The 13,473-nt window shown below is 46.5% G+C and overlaps 2 protein-coding genes across 2 annotated transcripts in view; one reads left to right on the top strand and one right to left on the bottom strand.

The window, feature by feature from the left end:
* Window positions 1-797: 797 nt before the first annotated feature.
* On the top strand, window positions 798-3,133 carry myog (myogenin). The gene is made up of 3 exons (XM_041948342.1): window positions 798-1,458; window positions 2,165-2,264; window positions 2,348-3,133. The coding sequence occupies exons 1-3, from the start codon at window positions 925-927 to the stop codon at window positions 2,464-2,466; spliced, it is 753 nt and encodes a 250-aa protein (XP_041804276.1). The 5' UTR covers window positions 798-924; the 3' UTR covers window positions 2,467-3,133.
* Window positions 3,134-4,706: 1,573 nt separating this feature from the next.
* ppfia4 (PTPRF interacting protein alpha 4) overlaps window positions 4,707-13,473 on the bottom strand; it is a 53,047-nt gene continuing 44,280 nt past the window's right edge. The window contains 18 exon segments of the mRNA XM_041945997.1: window positions 4,707-4,880; window positions 6,062-6,248; window positions 6,338-6,406; window positions 7,092-7,267; window positions 7,916-8,013; window positions 8,182-8,357; window positions 8,588-8,614; window positions 8,990-9,052; window positions 9,596-9,796; window positions 10,026-10,107; window positions 10,246-10,327; window positions 10,429-10,537; window positions 10,700-10,855; window positions 10,946-10,981; window positions 11,075-11,303; window positions 12,082-12,257; window positions 12,745-12,874; window positions 12,984-13,075. Of these exon segments, the coding sequence (XP_041801931.1) occupies window positions 4,837-4,880; window positions 6,062-6,248; window positions 6,338-6,406; window positions 7,092-7,267; window positions 7,916-8,013; window positions 8,182-8,357; window positions 8,588-8,614; window positions 8,990-9,052; window positions 9,596-9,796; window positions 10,026-10,107; window positions 10,246-10,327; window positions 10,429-10,537; window positions 10,700-10,855; window positions 10,946-10,981; window positions 11,075-11,303; window positions 12,082-12,257; window positions 12,745-12,874; window positions 12,984-13,075 (2,133 nt within the window). The 3' untranslated portion in view covers window positions 4,707-4,836.

Here is a 13,473-nt window from a genome sequence, read left to right as displayed (position 1 = left end):
CACTTACTGTACTGCGCTCTGTCCATTCCTGCTCAGGCCTGTCCGCCTCGGGGTCTAGTTTAGCTCAGAAGGTCACATGCGTCTAACTGTTCAATCATCTTAGGAGGAAAGTCAGTAGATACGAATGTGGTTATATAAAACCAAGACCCAACAATGGCACAAACTTTTACGGCACCTAAGCTTTCATATCTTTAGCGCCGACCATCTGATCATTCTGAGCCTTCAGTCACAACCAAGTACAACTCTTTAATAGTTTATCTGTGACCTATCTTTAAGTAAACAACAATCTCTGGCCTGGTCCAGAACTAAGAGTGAAACAAGTACTTGTCATTGCATATCATTGGCTCCTGGTAGAAGTGACAGCTGTCCCTACTGCCCGTCCCCCTCCTCCACCCCCATGGCAGGGGACTTCATGTATGGTGTCATGGAGGGAGACGCGAGTCTGGGATTAGCTCATTAAGACCGACATCTTTGATCCCAGGTTATCTCCCCCATTTCCACAGCAACTTGATCATATCCTGGCCTCTTAAGGCACGCACGAGCGCGCAGACCCACACAAGGGCGCGCGCGCACACACACACACACACACACACAAATGGGCCCTAGAGAGCAGGGCCCAACAAAGACGTGAAGTGTAGATGTGCAGCAACAGCTAAACGTCGTGTCAGGTTTCTGGGGGCTCGTGCTAAATTTAACCCTGTGATCCTGCAGCAGGCAGAGGGGTTTAAATGCCAGCCTACAGTTGCTCCACACCAGTTGTTCTCCACACGTCTTCCACTCATCACAAACCCCGGCAAGACAGCCACACACACCTACACTCCGACACACACGCTCCAGACGCAGGGCCGAAGACCGCATACAAGAGAGCATTTCCAGGGGAAGCAGGAATCTTTGTCCCCCTTTCAGACCACAGCGTTGTCCAGTATGGAGCTTTTCGAGACCAACCCTTACTTCTTCCCTGACCAGCGCTTCTATGAGGGAGGGGACAGCTACTTCCCCTCTCGCCTGCCTGGGGCGTACGACCAAGGTGCCTACCAGGATAGGAGCTCCATGATGGGCTTGTGTGGGAGTCTGTCAGCAGGTGTTGGAGCCGGGGTGACAGGAACAGAGGACAAAGCCTCTCCATCCAGCCTGTCGCCTCACTCCGAGCCCCACTGCCCGGGCCAGTGCCTGCCTTGGGCCTGCAAGCTGTGCAAAAGGAAGACGGTTACCATGGACCGCCGGAGAGCGGCCACTATGAGGGAGAAGAGACGTCTGAAGAAGGTGAACGAGGCCTTTGATGCTCTGAAGAGGAGCACCCTGATGAACCCAAACCAGAGGCTGCCCAAGGTGGAGATCTTGCGGAGTGCCATCCAGTATATTGAAAGGCTGCAGGCCCTGGTGTCTTCCCTCAACCAGCAGGACACTGAGACAGCACAGCAGGGACTGCACTACCGACCCAGCGCGGCCCAACCCAGAGTGAGTAGGACAAAGGAGGGATGATTAGAAACAGGAGGTCACATATTTGACACTGAGAGCCAAAAGACAAACCTAAAGAAGAGGCAGGGAAAAGTGAAAATGCACTAGCATGAAAGAGGCGGAGGATGTTATGACAAGGAGGAAATGTGAAGTAGAGACACTCTAGATCTGTGGAAAAATGGTCAAATTAACAATGTTCTTGACAATAAGAAGCTTTGATGAACTGATACGCCCTCGATCCTGCTTCAGAATTGATCACTGTGGCCAAGTTTTGAGGTTTCAGTCGGAGATGGTGGTGTATCTCTACTGTCTTCCAGTTGCTCAAAGAGGTTTTTAAGATTATAATCCAGTTTTTAGGTGTAATGTGTGAGAATACGGGAAGCTTTAGCCTATTTGAAGGTTCAAAGAGACGACAACAGCAAAAACTTATTCAGCAGCCACAGCCTGATGACTCTCTGTCAGATGGTTTGTTAGGACATTTCTTGAATATTCAGCTACATTTTCTGATGGACAAGTCTCATGTCTCTTGTTGAGATAGTGTTCATCATGTACATTTGTCTCTGAGGGGTCACAAGATACAGTGGTGGTGGAGTTGGTGGTGTGTGTGCGTGTGTGTGTGTTATCTTTCTGTGTGGGGTGGGGTGTGCCATGTCATAACACAGAATGACTGACAGCAGCGTCTGTGTGTGCATCTCCATGGTAACAGGTGTCGTCGTCAAGCGAGCCCAGTTCGGGCAGCACCTGCTGCAGCAGCCCGGAGTGGAGCAGCACTCCCGAGCAGTGCACACAGAGCTACAGCAGCGAGGGTGAGTACAGTTCACACACAGTCATCAGACAGCACAAACAGGTCATCGCACCCTCGCTCACATGCTGAACCTGATCTTTGCAGATCTCCTGAGTGCTGCCGACTCTCCAGAGCAGGGGAACATGCGAGCCCTGACCTCCATCGTGGACAGCATCTCTGCAGCGGACGGAGCCGTGGCCTTTCCTATGGACATTCCCAAATAGAGCCTCCACACAGCGGACCCGTAGGTGCACATAGAGCCACAGACAAAAAGGAAAATGACAATTGGCATAGGCTGACAACCGCTCCTAATTTCCAATTTAACTTATTTTTCAGCCTTCCTGATCTGAGTGTCTTATGCTAAAATTAAAAATTAAAAGATGTATTTGAATTATAACTCCGCTGATCAATGGGTCTAGCCAAACTGAACTCCTCCTGTTCCCAATGAGGCCTTATTCCCTTTATTCCCTGCTGTATCCTGCGGTCCAGACCTGTCTGTCAGAGTCACAGGAGCTTAGTCTAACTAGAGATTCGAGGACTTTGCTGCATGAACCCAACACCTAGTTGTAGAGTGGATCTCTGTTAGTCTGAGTCTGATAGAGCCACAGAGAAATGATGAAGCCTGGTTTTCTCCTTACTTAATTTAAGTGTTCCTCTTTTCGAAACCTTTCCCTGACCTTCTTTCATTCTTTTTGTGTGTGTTTTTATGCTTAAAGAACATGAGTTTATTTGTGGGGCCAATATGTACCATGGCAGTTTTGACCAAGATCTGCTTAATTTAAACTGGTTATGAATGCTAGTGATGTAAATACGTTCCCTTTTTCTACAGAGTGGTTTTGCCATTTTATTTTTTATTTTTTGCTAACTTATTTTTGACTTTTGTAACTAAGATTGTTGTGTATTTGTAGATGTTTCGAAAAGTGATATTTTCTGTCCAATTCTTGCAATAAAGACCATTTTCAATACATTGTTTTGTGACTGTCCTTCAACCACTGGTGAGGTACTTCGACTGCAATAAGCTCAAAAGGAACACACCATCCAAATCTTTAAAAAACAGCTTTACTTATGTCTATATAGTGTCATAAATACAGTTCACTTTTTTAAATAGCCAAATAATAAAATCTTGATTTGTCAGCATTGTTTCACACCTGGAATAAAGACACAGTACTCATAGCTGCCACATAGCACATTACACCTTTTAGACACCTTGGAGGAACTGTAAAATTAAAAAAATCAAAAGATTGTACACCCATCCAGCACTTCACTGGTTCATATGCTGTGTTCTCATTGGATGAGGAGTTGGTCAGCCAAGAGTACTGACTGCTCACTGGCACGTCTCCACGGCAACTAAATGGGAGGTGACAGCGCAGGATCAGACGAGTCTGTCACTTTAAGCAGTTTCACGTGTGCATCATTGGCTGATGTTGAGCAGCAGTTTACAGTTTGATTTGAGAGAAAGTAAGGAATCAACAGAGAGGAGCTACGGTGTTCACACTACCCATCCACAGAGAAACGTCATGGTCACATGGCTGGGGTCGGCCTTTTACACGCAACCTCTCAACAAGTCTCGAGCACAGAGACTCATTCGCTCACTCGCGCGCGCACACACACACATATATACACACACACTCTTCATATTAAAGGATTCTCTCTATTCTAGGCTACATAGTGTCATACTGAAGGCGAGAGAGGCGAAGAGAGGAGAGGTAACAGCTACATAGTGTCAAAAGAAGAGGAGGAGGCAGAGGGAAAAGGAAAGAACAGGAGAAGAGGCAAATAGAGAAGTCTGAAATTGGACCCATGAACCTGTGAAGAGTCCTTGTAGAAACACACCCCCTCCTTAGTGAGACCCTCCCACTAACGATTCGCACACTTACAGCATACAGCAAAAGACACACAAAGGTCCGACACAGAGAGAAAGAGAAAGAAAGAGAAAGAGAGAGAGAGAACAGTCACTATCGAATACAGGGCATTGGGTTTTCATACAGCAATAATATTATATTATTTCCATATATATTTCCAATATATATATATATATATATAATATTTCTATAAAAAACATAAGTCATCCATTTTATGTACAGAGACGATAAATGAGTAATACCTTGCATAACCGGTAGAGGGGCAATGTGCAGTGGGATCTGCCATTTATACAAGTATTCATCATTCCCAAATCCAAATCAACAGCTTGTCACCATGCCTTCAAACCTGTTTTACACTGACCAACTTTTGTGATGCCTAGGACGTGATGACACGGGAAGATTGGTTTGGACTTGGCCACATGTTGAGAGATTAGAACCAGGACAAGAACCCACAGCTGAGACCAGGGGAGCAGAAGCACAACACCACAAGAACAAGGCTACTGGGAGCACTGGGGTAAACTGGGAGAGACAGGTACGCGTCTCCTTTACAGCAGCGAGCGCAGCCAATGAGCACTCTCAGAGTTCAAAGGTCAGAGTTGGCCTCTGTATTGCACGTGTCCGAAGGAGAGGTGAGAGGTGAAAGGTGGGAGATGAGGCTGGGCAGCAGTGGGGTGAAGGCCCACCCCCCCCAGTGGCACCCAGGACTCCCTCTCCAGATTTGGCATATCACTCTCAAAAGGCCGCAAGCATGTGTCCGTATAGGTAATGAGAATGCACTGGAAGAGAGAAAAAAGAGGAGGAAAATGAGAAAGAAAGTAAAAGAAAACGGAGTTTCTGTCCGCCTTTTACTTTGACATTTACAATACAAGTGGATGCTTAAAGGTCCAGTGTGGAGGATTCAGGGGGATCTACCAGCAGAAATGGAAAATTATATTCATAAGTATGTTTTCATTAGCGTATAATCACCTGTAACTAAAAATCGTACCATATGCCAAAGCTATTAATGAGTTAGTCCATCAGCACCAGATCAAAGTCCATTGGTTAATTAATTAATTAATTATTGATTTAATTTTGAAAACAATTGCACTCTATGGCACAGAGGAATAAGCTATATCAGGCTCTGGATACACAGGCTTGTTAGTTCTATTAATTTTATTGTTGGTTTTGGTCTTTTCATCGGATTTCTTCAGAATATTATAAATATGCAATAGTTATCGTTTAAAGGTGCATCAATCGAGTTTTCTGGTCAAAACGTACATTGGCCCATTATCACCTCATGAAATTGTTCTAAGAAAAGTGTTGGCAAAGGCTCGGAGCAGACAAAAAGCAACATTAGCACTTGTTTGGAATCGCCTTTGTATCTGGATGAACTAAAATATTCACTCTCATTTTGTCTCTATTTTGGTCACAACCACCTAAAAAATATGGAAATGATATCTATTCAGATTCTGAAAACTAGAACATCCATGAAAGGCTGAAACTCTTCAAAAAGCAGAGAAGAAATGCAAAGTTGGGTGATAATTCTCTGTGGGTTCGTCACTTCAAGTTTTTCACAGTTTACCAGCTGAACATTTGAACACATTAACCTGGTACTGCAGAGTGCGTGCCACGCTCCTTCCACATGCCCCACAGCTGTGCAATGCTGGTTAAAAGTGCACTGACCTGTGAGTTCAGCAGTTTCAGGTAATGTTTTGTTAGCTTACCTGTTAGCATTAGCGCTCCTGTTAGTAAGAAGAGAGGAATTAGCATGAATAGGTCCGCACGGCCGAGGGGTCGAGTCTCGGGGGCGCCGGAGGAGGAGCTTGAGAGGACGTGGCACAGATGGGTTTGGGCACAGCGGGACAGAGAGGACACAGCATGCCGTTAGTCAGTCAGTACAAGCAGAAAGAAGCCCATAGATACACACAGAAAAATGCACAGGCTGAGGTGGAGGAGTTTGGCTGGTGCTGTAACACACCTTCAGGCTGGAGCTGTTTCTTGGGCATCAAATTCACAGAGGGTGGCATGGACATGGAGGGCATGCGGAAGCCAGCAGGCAGCGTTTCCATGGAGCCCGCCATCATGCCCAGCCCAGCCCCTCCCTCACGTGCTCGAAACCTCTTACGCCACGACGGAGAGCGTCGAAAAGACTTGTCATCTCCACTCTACAGGCACAGGCAGAAAATCGAGGTCAGACAATAGGCCCCTTTTCAACAACACTGTGTTTGATCAAAGCAGCAGCTCGAGAGGTCACCTCTTCTAGTCGACGGTCGGTCCCCAAGGCTAACAGGTTGTTGAACTCCCTCTCCAGAACCTGCCGTGCCTGAAAAACAGCACACACGACCTCTGTCAGCAGAAGACACAGTGAAGCTGTGGTCCAACCAGCGCAAGTCAGAAAGCAACAGGAGCTGATGGCAAAATATCAGTGTGAGCTCTGGACGTACCTGTAAGATTAAAAATAATTCCTCTGATAAGTCGGAGAAACCTTCATGTTTTTTGTTCACCTGTGAGTATGAAACTGTGGGCGAGTAATCTGTACTGAGGCCAGTGGCCAGGAAATTCTCTCAAGTGAATTCTGAGTGAGAACAACAGAGCCCGTCTGATCAGCTGAACAACTGATACAGAATCTGAAGCAGGAGTAAACGTTGGCACCATGTCGCCAGCAGGAGGAGGAAACGCTGACTGCACACAAACCACTGCGTCACCAAAAAATAAATCAACCGCTCTCATAAAAACCTCAACAACAGCGACTGTTGGAAGATTGACTGGGTGCAGAGCGGCCAAAAGGCCTGCTACCAGCACAAAGTACCGGAGAAGCTTATGATACAAAAACAAATCTTATTGGTGCCAATTTTAGTCAATATTCAACACAGATATGTCAGAATTCATTAAAACAGCCAAACTGAACTTAAAAATCAGATCACACAACACCTCATATCTTTCTCACATTCAAATCAGTTCATGTCTGCATGCTGAGTGTAAACAGCTGTGTTTTCCTCTATAACCACCTGTGTGTTCTGCATAGGGATCTGCAGGATGAGCGCTAGGCTGCTGTAGTCGAACGTCTCGTCCAGAGCGATGAGCGCGCCGTGGACGCCGCTCTCCAACAGGTTGCTGCTATACTCCCTCAAACCAATGGACAAGACCCAGTGGATCACCTGCTCATTGGTCCACACCAACACATCTAAAGTAAAACAGAGGGATTTATGGCACTGGAGCACAATGTTATACCGAGTGTCACCACATACAGTATGATTACCAGCAAATAAGAGCAACTTGATTTTCAGTAAGAGCTAGAAACAGAAAGAGATAAAGAGATAATGTGCATGTCCACATAGTGTCAACTCACTGGCACACTCCCTTTGTTCATTTAAAGCACAGCTGTCAGCCAGCTTTCCAAGTTTGAACAGGCGGTGTGTGTGTGTGTGTCTGTGTGTGTGTGTGTGTGTGTGTGTGTGTAAACAGGGCAGGATTGTGATTTGACATGACAGCTGAGTCAAGTTCATGTGCAGAACTCAAGGTCAAAAGGGCGAGAGGGCTGGTTGGATCTAAGTGTGTGTGTGTGTGTGTGTGTGTGTGTGTGTGTGTTTATTCTTGGTATGTGGAGCTTTGGATCATAAGATTGCAGGCCTGCTTCAGTTGGCTTTTTGACAGTCTAGGGTGCAGCTGTTTCAATGCTCAGGCCAAACTGACATTAAGAGACGAAACCACTAGGTGGTACTCTGGCCTGACGAGACTGCGGACGTGTGCACGCTCGTGAACTTGTGTTTGAACGTGTGTGCGCTCGCTTTCTTTGTCACTATGTGTGTATCAGAGTGTGTGTTAAGTGTACCTTTCATGTCGTGCTGGCTGTCCTCTCTCCGGCGCTCCAGGTCTTTCCTGTCATAATTGAGTCTCTTCAAGCACATAATCCCGTACTGCAGACTAGCCCTGGTACACACACACGCGCACACACACACAAACATGACGGAACAAACAAGCTCACACACACACAGGAAAGCACAAGCGCATATGCATCATTAGCCTGCTCATCTCCATTGCTAATGTATCCAGTTAGCTGCTCAAACAGCAGCTAAGCTAATCGACCCTGCTACGGACCTATGGAAGCTGTCCACCATCTTGAGGTGGCTCCTCAGGTCCTTCTTGGTCAGGTGGTCCAGCATGCGTGCGTCCACCAGACACTCCATGAAGTAGGAGCGGTACTGAGGCAGGCCGAGGCTGGGCAGCCACTCGTTCCCTATCCACTCATGATTCATGTCGCCATACGCTAGAGTCTACAGGGAGAGGAGGACACGAGGTTACTGCTCTGTGCCACTGCTCTCTGTTTCAGGATTATTTACTGTACATGTGCACATGAATGTGAGACTTCTACTTCCCAATGACTGCCCTCTCTTATTGAAATACACATGTGTCTTGCATGTGTGTGTGTGTGTGTGTTAGTAAGAGTGTGGGCACAGTTTCAGAGTGTGTGTGCGGACAGATGTTAGCAGATCAGCGACCTCACCTGTGCCCAGCTGCCTTCCTCATTGTCCTGAGTTGGCAGCATGGTAGAGACAACATACAAGATTAGAGAGACAGCCAAAGGACACACATATTGTACATTCAGAAATACACACACACACACACACACACACACACACACAAAGCTCTTACTCTGCAGTTAACCTTCAATCATATCAGTTAACTGTAGACACAGACCACATGACCACAGGTTATAACGGTCAGATCCAACACCCACATACAAATACCAGCACGAGCACAGATATGCGTTGCGTGTGTGTGATGTAAAGGGTATTTCAAGGGGTCTTCCGGGAGAGGACATATGTGTGTCGCGGTGGGGACGGTGTGAGTGTGAGAGAGTGGTTGGTGGGGGGAAAGTGGAGGGGAGGACCCAGATGGTACTGACCGCTTTGGTGGAGGAAGCCAGGTTCTCCATCTCTTCATGAGTCACCCACACATTTCCGGAGGACTGCTCAGAGGACGAAAACACACACACACACACACACACACACACACAAACACAAACTCACTCGTGTATTTTCACACGTACCGACCCCGCCGCGCACACACGCAGATGCAGACAAACATGAACACACACACACACACACACACAGACAAACACTGTGATGAGTGATGCCAAGGGAGGGAGTGTATTTCAGGCAGGTAGCTTGTCGCTATATCTGGCTCTATTTGTGTGGCGTTTTCCCACAGAACCTCATGCAATTTATGGCAGCAGAAAAGGACAAGTCAACCTCAGGCGAAAGGCACAAACCCAGCCTCTACAAAGAAAACAAAAAAGAGTGAAGAGCCGTCACCCCAGGGTGCAGAGTGAAGGTTAAGCCCAATAGTGGAGGAGGATTTCGTGTGGTGTTTCGTGTAGGGTAACGTGCTCATATTCACAAGCATGGGTTCAAGTTTTGTGTCCGCTCATGTGCTCAATCATTTATTTGTATATGCACGACGACAGCTGCGTATGTGTGATCACGGAGGTGTGTTTGCTGTGTTATTTTACCGTTCTGGAGGTAAGTGGTGCAGACGGGCTGGTGAGGGAGACCATCTCCTGGATGGCCAAGCGGAGTTTGAGTCTGTGCAGAGGGTTGCTGATGCCAATCTCCCGCTGGATCTCTGTGTCTGACAGAGCGGACATGATGGCTCCGCTCTTCACGTTGGCGCGGCAGGCTGCCACATACCACGCCGGCATACCCACCCACAGCTGGTGAGAGTCATCAAGATATTCAACATCACCACCATTGTTGCCATAAAAGGTCAGATAGAAGGGTGAAGGGGGTGCAGAGCAGGCTGTAATGGGCTGTCTAGTATTTGATATCACTGTATGACATTTTGTATTAGATCTAGTAGCAGCCTGACATAAAGACAGCAAGACAGAGGGAGGTTTTGTGAATGTCTATGGTGTCAGACATAAAAGTAAATTAGGGGAGTACCTCTAGCCAGGAGACAACAGTAGGGCCGTCCCACTGGGCAAATGCCAGGCCTCTTTTCCTGGCGTCTTCCAGAAGCTCGTGTCTAACGAGAGAACAAAATGTGGACAAAGAAAGACAGAAGGAGGTGAGATATGCAACAGAAAAGGCTTTGTGAATATATCAAGATAGCAAGAATGAGAAAATGCACACACAACGTAAGAAAATGAAAGGATGCTTTTACTTTTTCTTCATCCTGCGGTCCCTCTCGGCCTGTGTGCCCAGTTTTCCCAGAGTCATAGTGTCACCGATGCCCATCTCAAAGTCTGAAATATGCAGAACAGTGTCAATTTACACCTCTGTAAATCACCACAATCTCACACAGTCTGCAGCAGTGTGGGTGCCTGGTATCTGGTCGGCAGCGTACCTGATAGGGCGGGTAGAGGCTGTCCATCCCTGCCTACAGTCTGCTCCATTCGACCTCCCTTCTCCTTCTTCCCAAACAATCGGCCGATAGATGACTTGATGCCTTTCTTCTGCTTGCTGCAAACAGTTCGAACAGAGCAAATTGTGTTACAGTAAAATCTATAATATGATATATGATGTCAATAAGCAAGGTCAGCAATTGTTCTTTGTCTGCTTAATGCAAAAAGCCACTACAATCTTCACCATATTAAGGACCTCTCAAAAGTCTCTACTGATGCTGATTTGTGTGTGTGTGTGTGTCTTTACCCCCGTCCATCCTCTAGACTGCCTGTGAACTGGGCGAAATTGGTTTCCAGCCGTAAACTGCGGGGGGACGAGGGAGGCGATGTCTCACACTTGATAGTAGCTTTGTCCACTTCCACCGGAGACTAGAAGAGCCACAAAAGCGGCTCAGCTCAGTCACGACAAAAAGCCGGACAAAAACAGGCGTGACATTTTAGTTGTGTTTGCAAACTTACCGCCACTTTCCTGCGGTGTTTCCTCAAGTCGCTTGGCTGTCGAGCGAAAACACACACAGTTACAAATACAGTTTTTCACAACGAACTGTCTGTGTGAGTATGACAGATAGAGCGTTCGTGCTCTCTGACCAGAGTCATGATGCCTAGATGGTGGCTGGTGTTGCGTGAGTGGTGTTTAGGTGTGGAGTGGCCGCTGGTGGGCGGGGAGGAGGATGATGCCAGGGACTGGGCGGTGGCCGAGGTGGGCAGGGCCCTGGGCCGGAGCGTCACGTTGAGTCCGTCCATGCTGCCGCTGTTCACGCGAGACTCGATCTCGTCTGAGCGGAGGTCTGCTGACTCTCTCTCCACCTGGATCATCCTGCACAAACACAAAAATGCACACACACGCAAACATTGCTACCTTTAAATACGCAACACCTCCCATTTTAAATAACAATACACTCCTTGTATTTCTGTGGTAATGAATGAAATTCAGTCCATAATAAAAATGATTTATGCACAGTTAAAAAAAGCTCCAAATAAAACAATTTAGCTCTACAAATAATTCTTATTTATTCAATGGATCTGTGAAATAATCACCATTTATTTATTTATTCTTCATTAACAATTGAATAAAAAACATAATAAGCCAAAGATCCTGGCAAATATTGGATTACAAAAATACTATTTATAGTACGGACATTATTTTTATTCCTTCGAGAGAAACTGGCTCCTCTGCAGCATAATCAGCATCTACTTTGCATTTCCTCACCAGAAGCATATTCTGAGGTGTCACAAGAGGACCTTGTTTACTGTAAACTGCAATAAATCGCCACCTCTTCCAGCTGGAAACAGAACCCAAGAGTGAGGAGTCTTATCTACATGTTATCATCTCTATATCTAATGCCACTATCAGCTCTGGAGCATCATGTCTGGCCACAGGCCTTCACACATTACTTTAACAAGATAAAGCAGCAGCACCTTTATTTGCTGTAGTATCTCCATGTCCCTTTTCTTGTAATTATTTGTTGTATTATCTTTAATACTTTGTTCTCCTCTTATCTGTATCCTGTTCCATGCTGCTGCACTGACCCACTTCCCCACGGGGGTCATGAAACTGTCATGTGCTATAATCTAATGTGCCCGTGATTTGGCACCTTATCTCTTCGTTGATGGCGTCAAGCTGCTCCTGCAGCATGAGAGCGAGAGTCTGAGCGTCTGATTGGCCGCTGGGGGAGAGCAGGGCCGAGCTAACGTCATCATCCAGGTCTGACTCGGCCTCGATGTCGCTGCCGAGGAGGTGGCTGACGCTCCCACGCAGAGACGGGTAGTCCTGTTCAAACACCGCGCACACCTGGACACAACATGCACACACGTGAGCTTTCTGCACGTTAAATATCGACCAGTTTATGATCATAAATAAATGTTCTTGAAGAATGTGCTACATTCATTCTGATCAAATGCAGACATGTAAAAATACAATATGACGCTTGTGGACGTATGTGACCAGTCATGAGAAGAAATGGATGAACAGGGAACTTACATCAGACAGCATGTCCATGGCAGCAGGTGAACGAGAGACAGAGAGACGGAGAGGTTAGTACAGAATGGTAAGTTAGGCATGAAGATCATCATACATCAGCCAAGCACTAACACTCATTAGCAAAGCAGACATGAACTTAGATAAAGGACCAGTAGGAGCTGTATGTGGTTAGAAGAACAGTGGACTCATGAGCTTGTGATCTGCGAGTTGGCCATCCTCCTTAGAGTATTTGAAGAACTGTGGGGCTGTTTCGGCCTGATAAAGAGATTATTAGCACCTTGTTTGGGTCGTCTCTTAGCGCCGACAGTCTGCCCTTCTGCGCCCGCCTGATCACGGTTGTGCTGTAGTGGCCGTCTTGGCCCTCCACCACAGAGAAGCGAAGGTCGCTGGAGCTACCCAGGTGAGACCTGAGATTATATGCACAGAGTAGCTTGCCATCAATAATGAACACACTGCTATGTTAAAAGGTGTGCGTATGAGGGAGTGTGTGTGGCTGAGGTGTCTGTCCGTGTGTACCGAGGGTGAGTTCCATCTCCAAATGCCCCGCTGCGCCGCTTCAAATGGTCGATCTCATTTCTCAACTTCTCAATCTCTCCAATCAGGCGTTCCTGAGGGTGAGAGGGGCATCATGGGCAGTTTATTCACATTGTTTACGGAAACAAAAGTAGCAACACCTGCAGTATAGTATAACACTACTCCATTACAAATTAAAATGAGTCAAAAAAGTGTTATTACGCTACCTGTTTCCTCATGTTTCCATCCTTATGCTAAGATAAAGTAGCTGGACATGAAGTCTGGCTGTTGTTTCATGTTTAGTGCATAGGCATGAGACTGGAATACATTCTCTCATCAGCAACATTATAACATCAGAATAAGAAAACATTATTCTAATGTTATCGTGCGTAGTAAGTAAGCTCATTTCAGTTGCTCTGTGTGTTTTTTAAGTGACGTACTAAAAAAGTGTATTTATGGACAGCACTTGAGTAAATATACTTGTTTACATTCC

The sequence above is a fragment of the Chelmon rostratus genome, chromosome 2, assembly GCF_017976325.1.
Source record: "Chelmon rostratus isolate fCheRos1 chromosome 2, fCheRos1.pri, whole genome shotgun sequence".
In the NCBI taxonomy this organism is placed as follows: domain Eukaryota; kingdom Metazoa; phylum Chordata; class Actinopteri; order Chaetodontiformes; family Chaetodontidae; genus Chelmon; species Chelmon rostratus.
The sequence above is the reverse complement of the archived record's forward strand: the minus strand, read 5'-3'. Positions and strand labels throughout refer to the sequence as shown.

Coding starts and splice junctions, on each gene's coding strand:
- myog (XM_041948342.1), top strand. CDS start 925: ATGGAGCTTTTCGAGACCAACCCTTACTTCTTCCCTGACCAGCGCTTC. Junction 1,459..2,164: donor CCAGCGCGGCCCAACCCAGA/GTGAGTAGGACA, acceptor CCATGGTAACAG/GTGTCGTCGTCAAGCGAGCC. Junction 2,265..2,347: donor ACAGAGCTACAGCAGCGAGG/GTGAGTACAGTT, acceptor TGATCTTTGCAG/ATCTCCTGAGTGCTGCCGAC.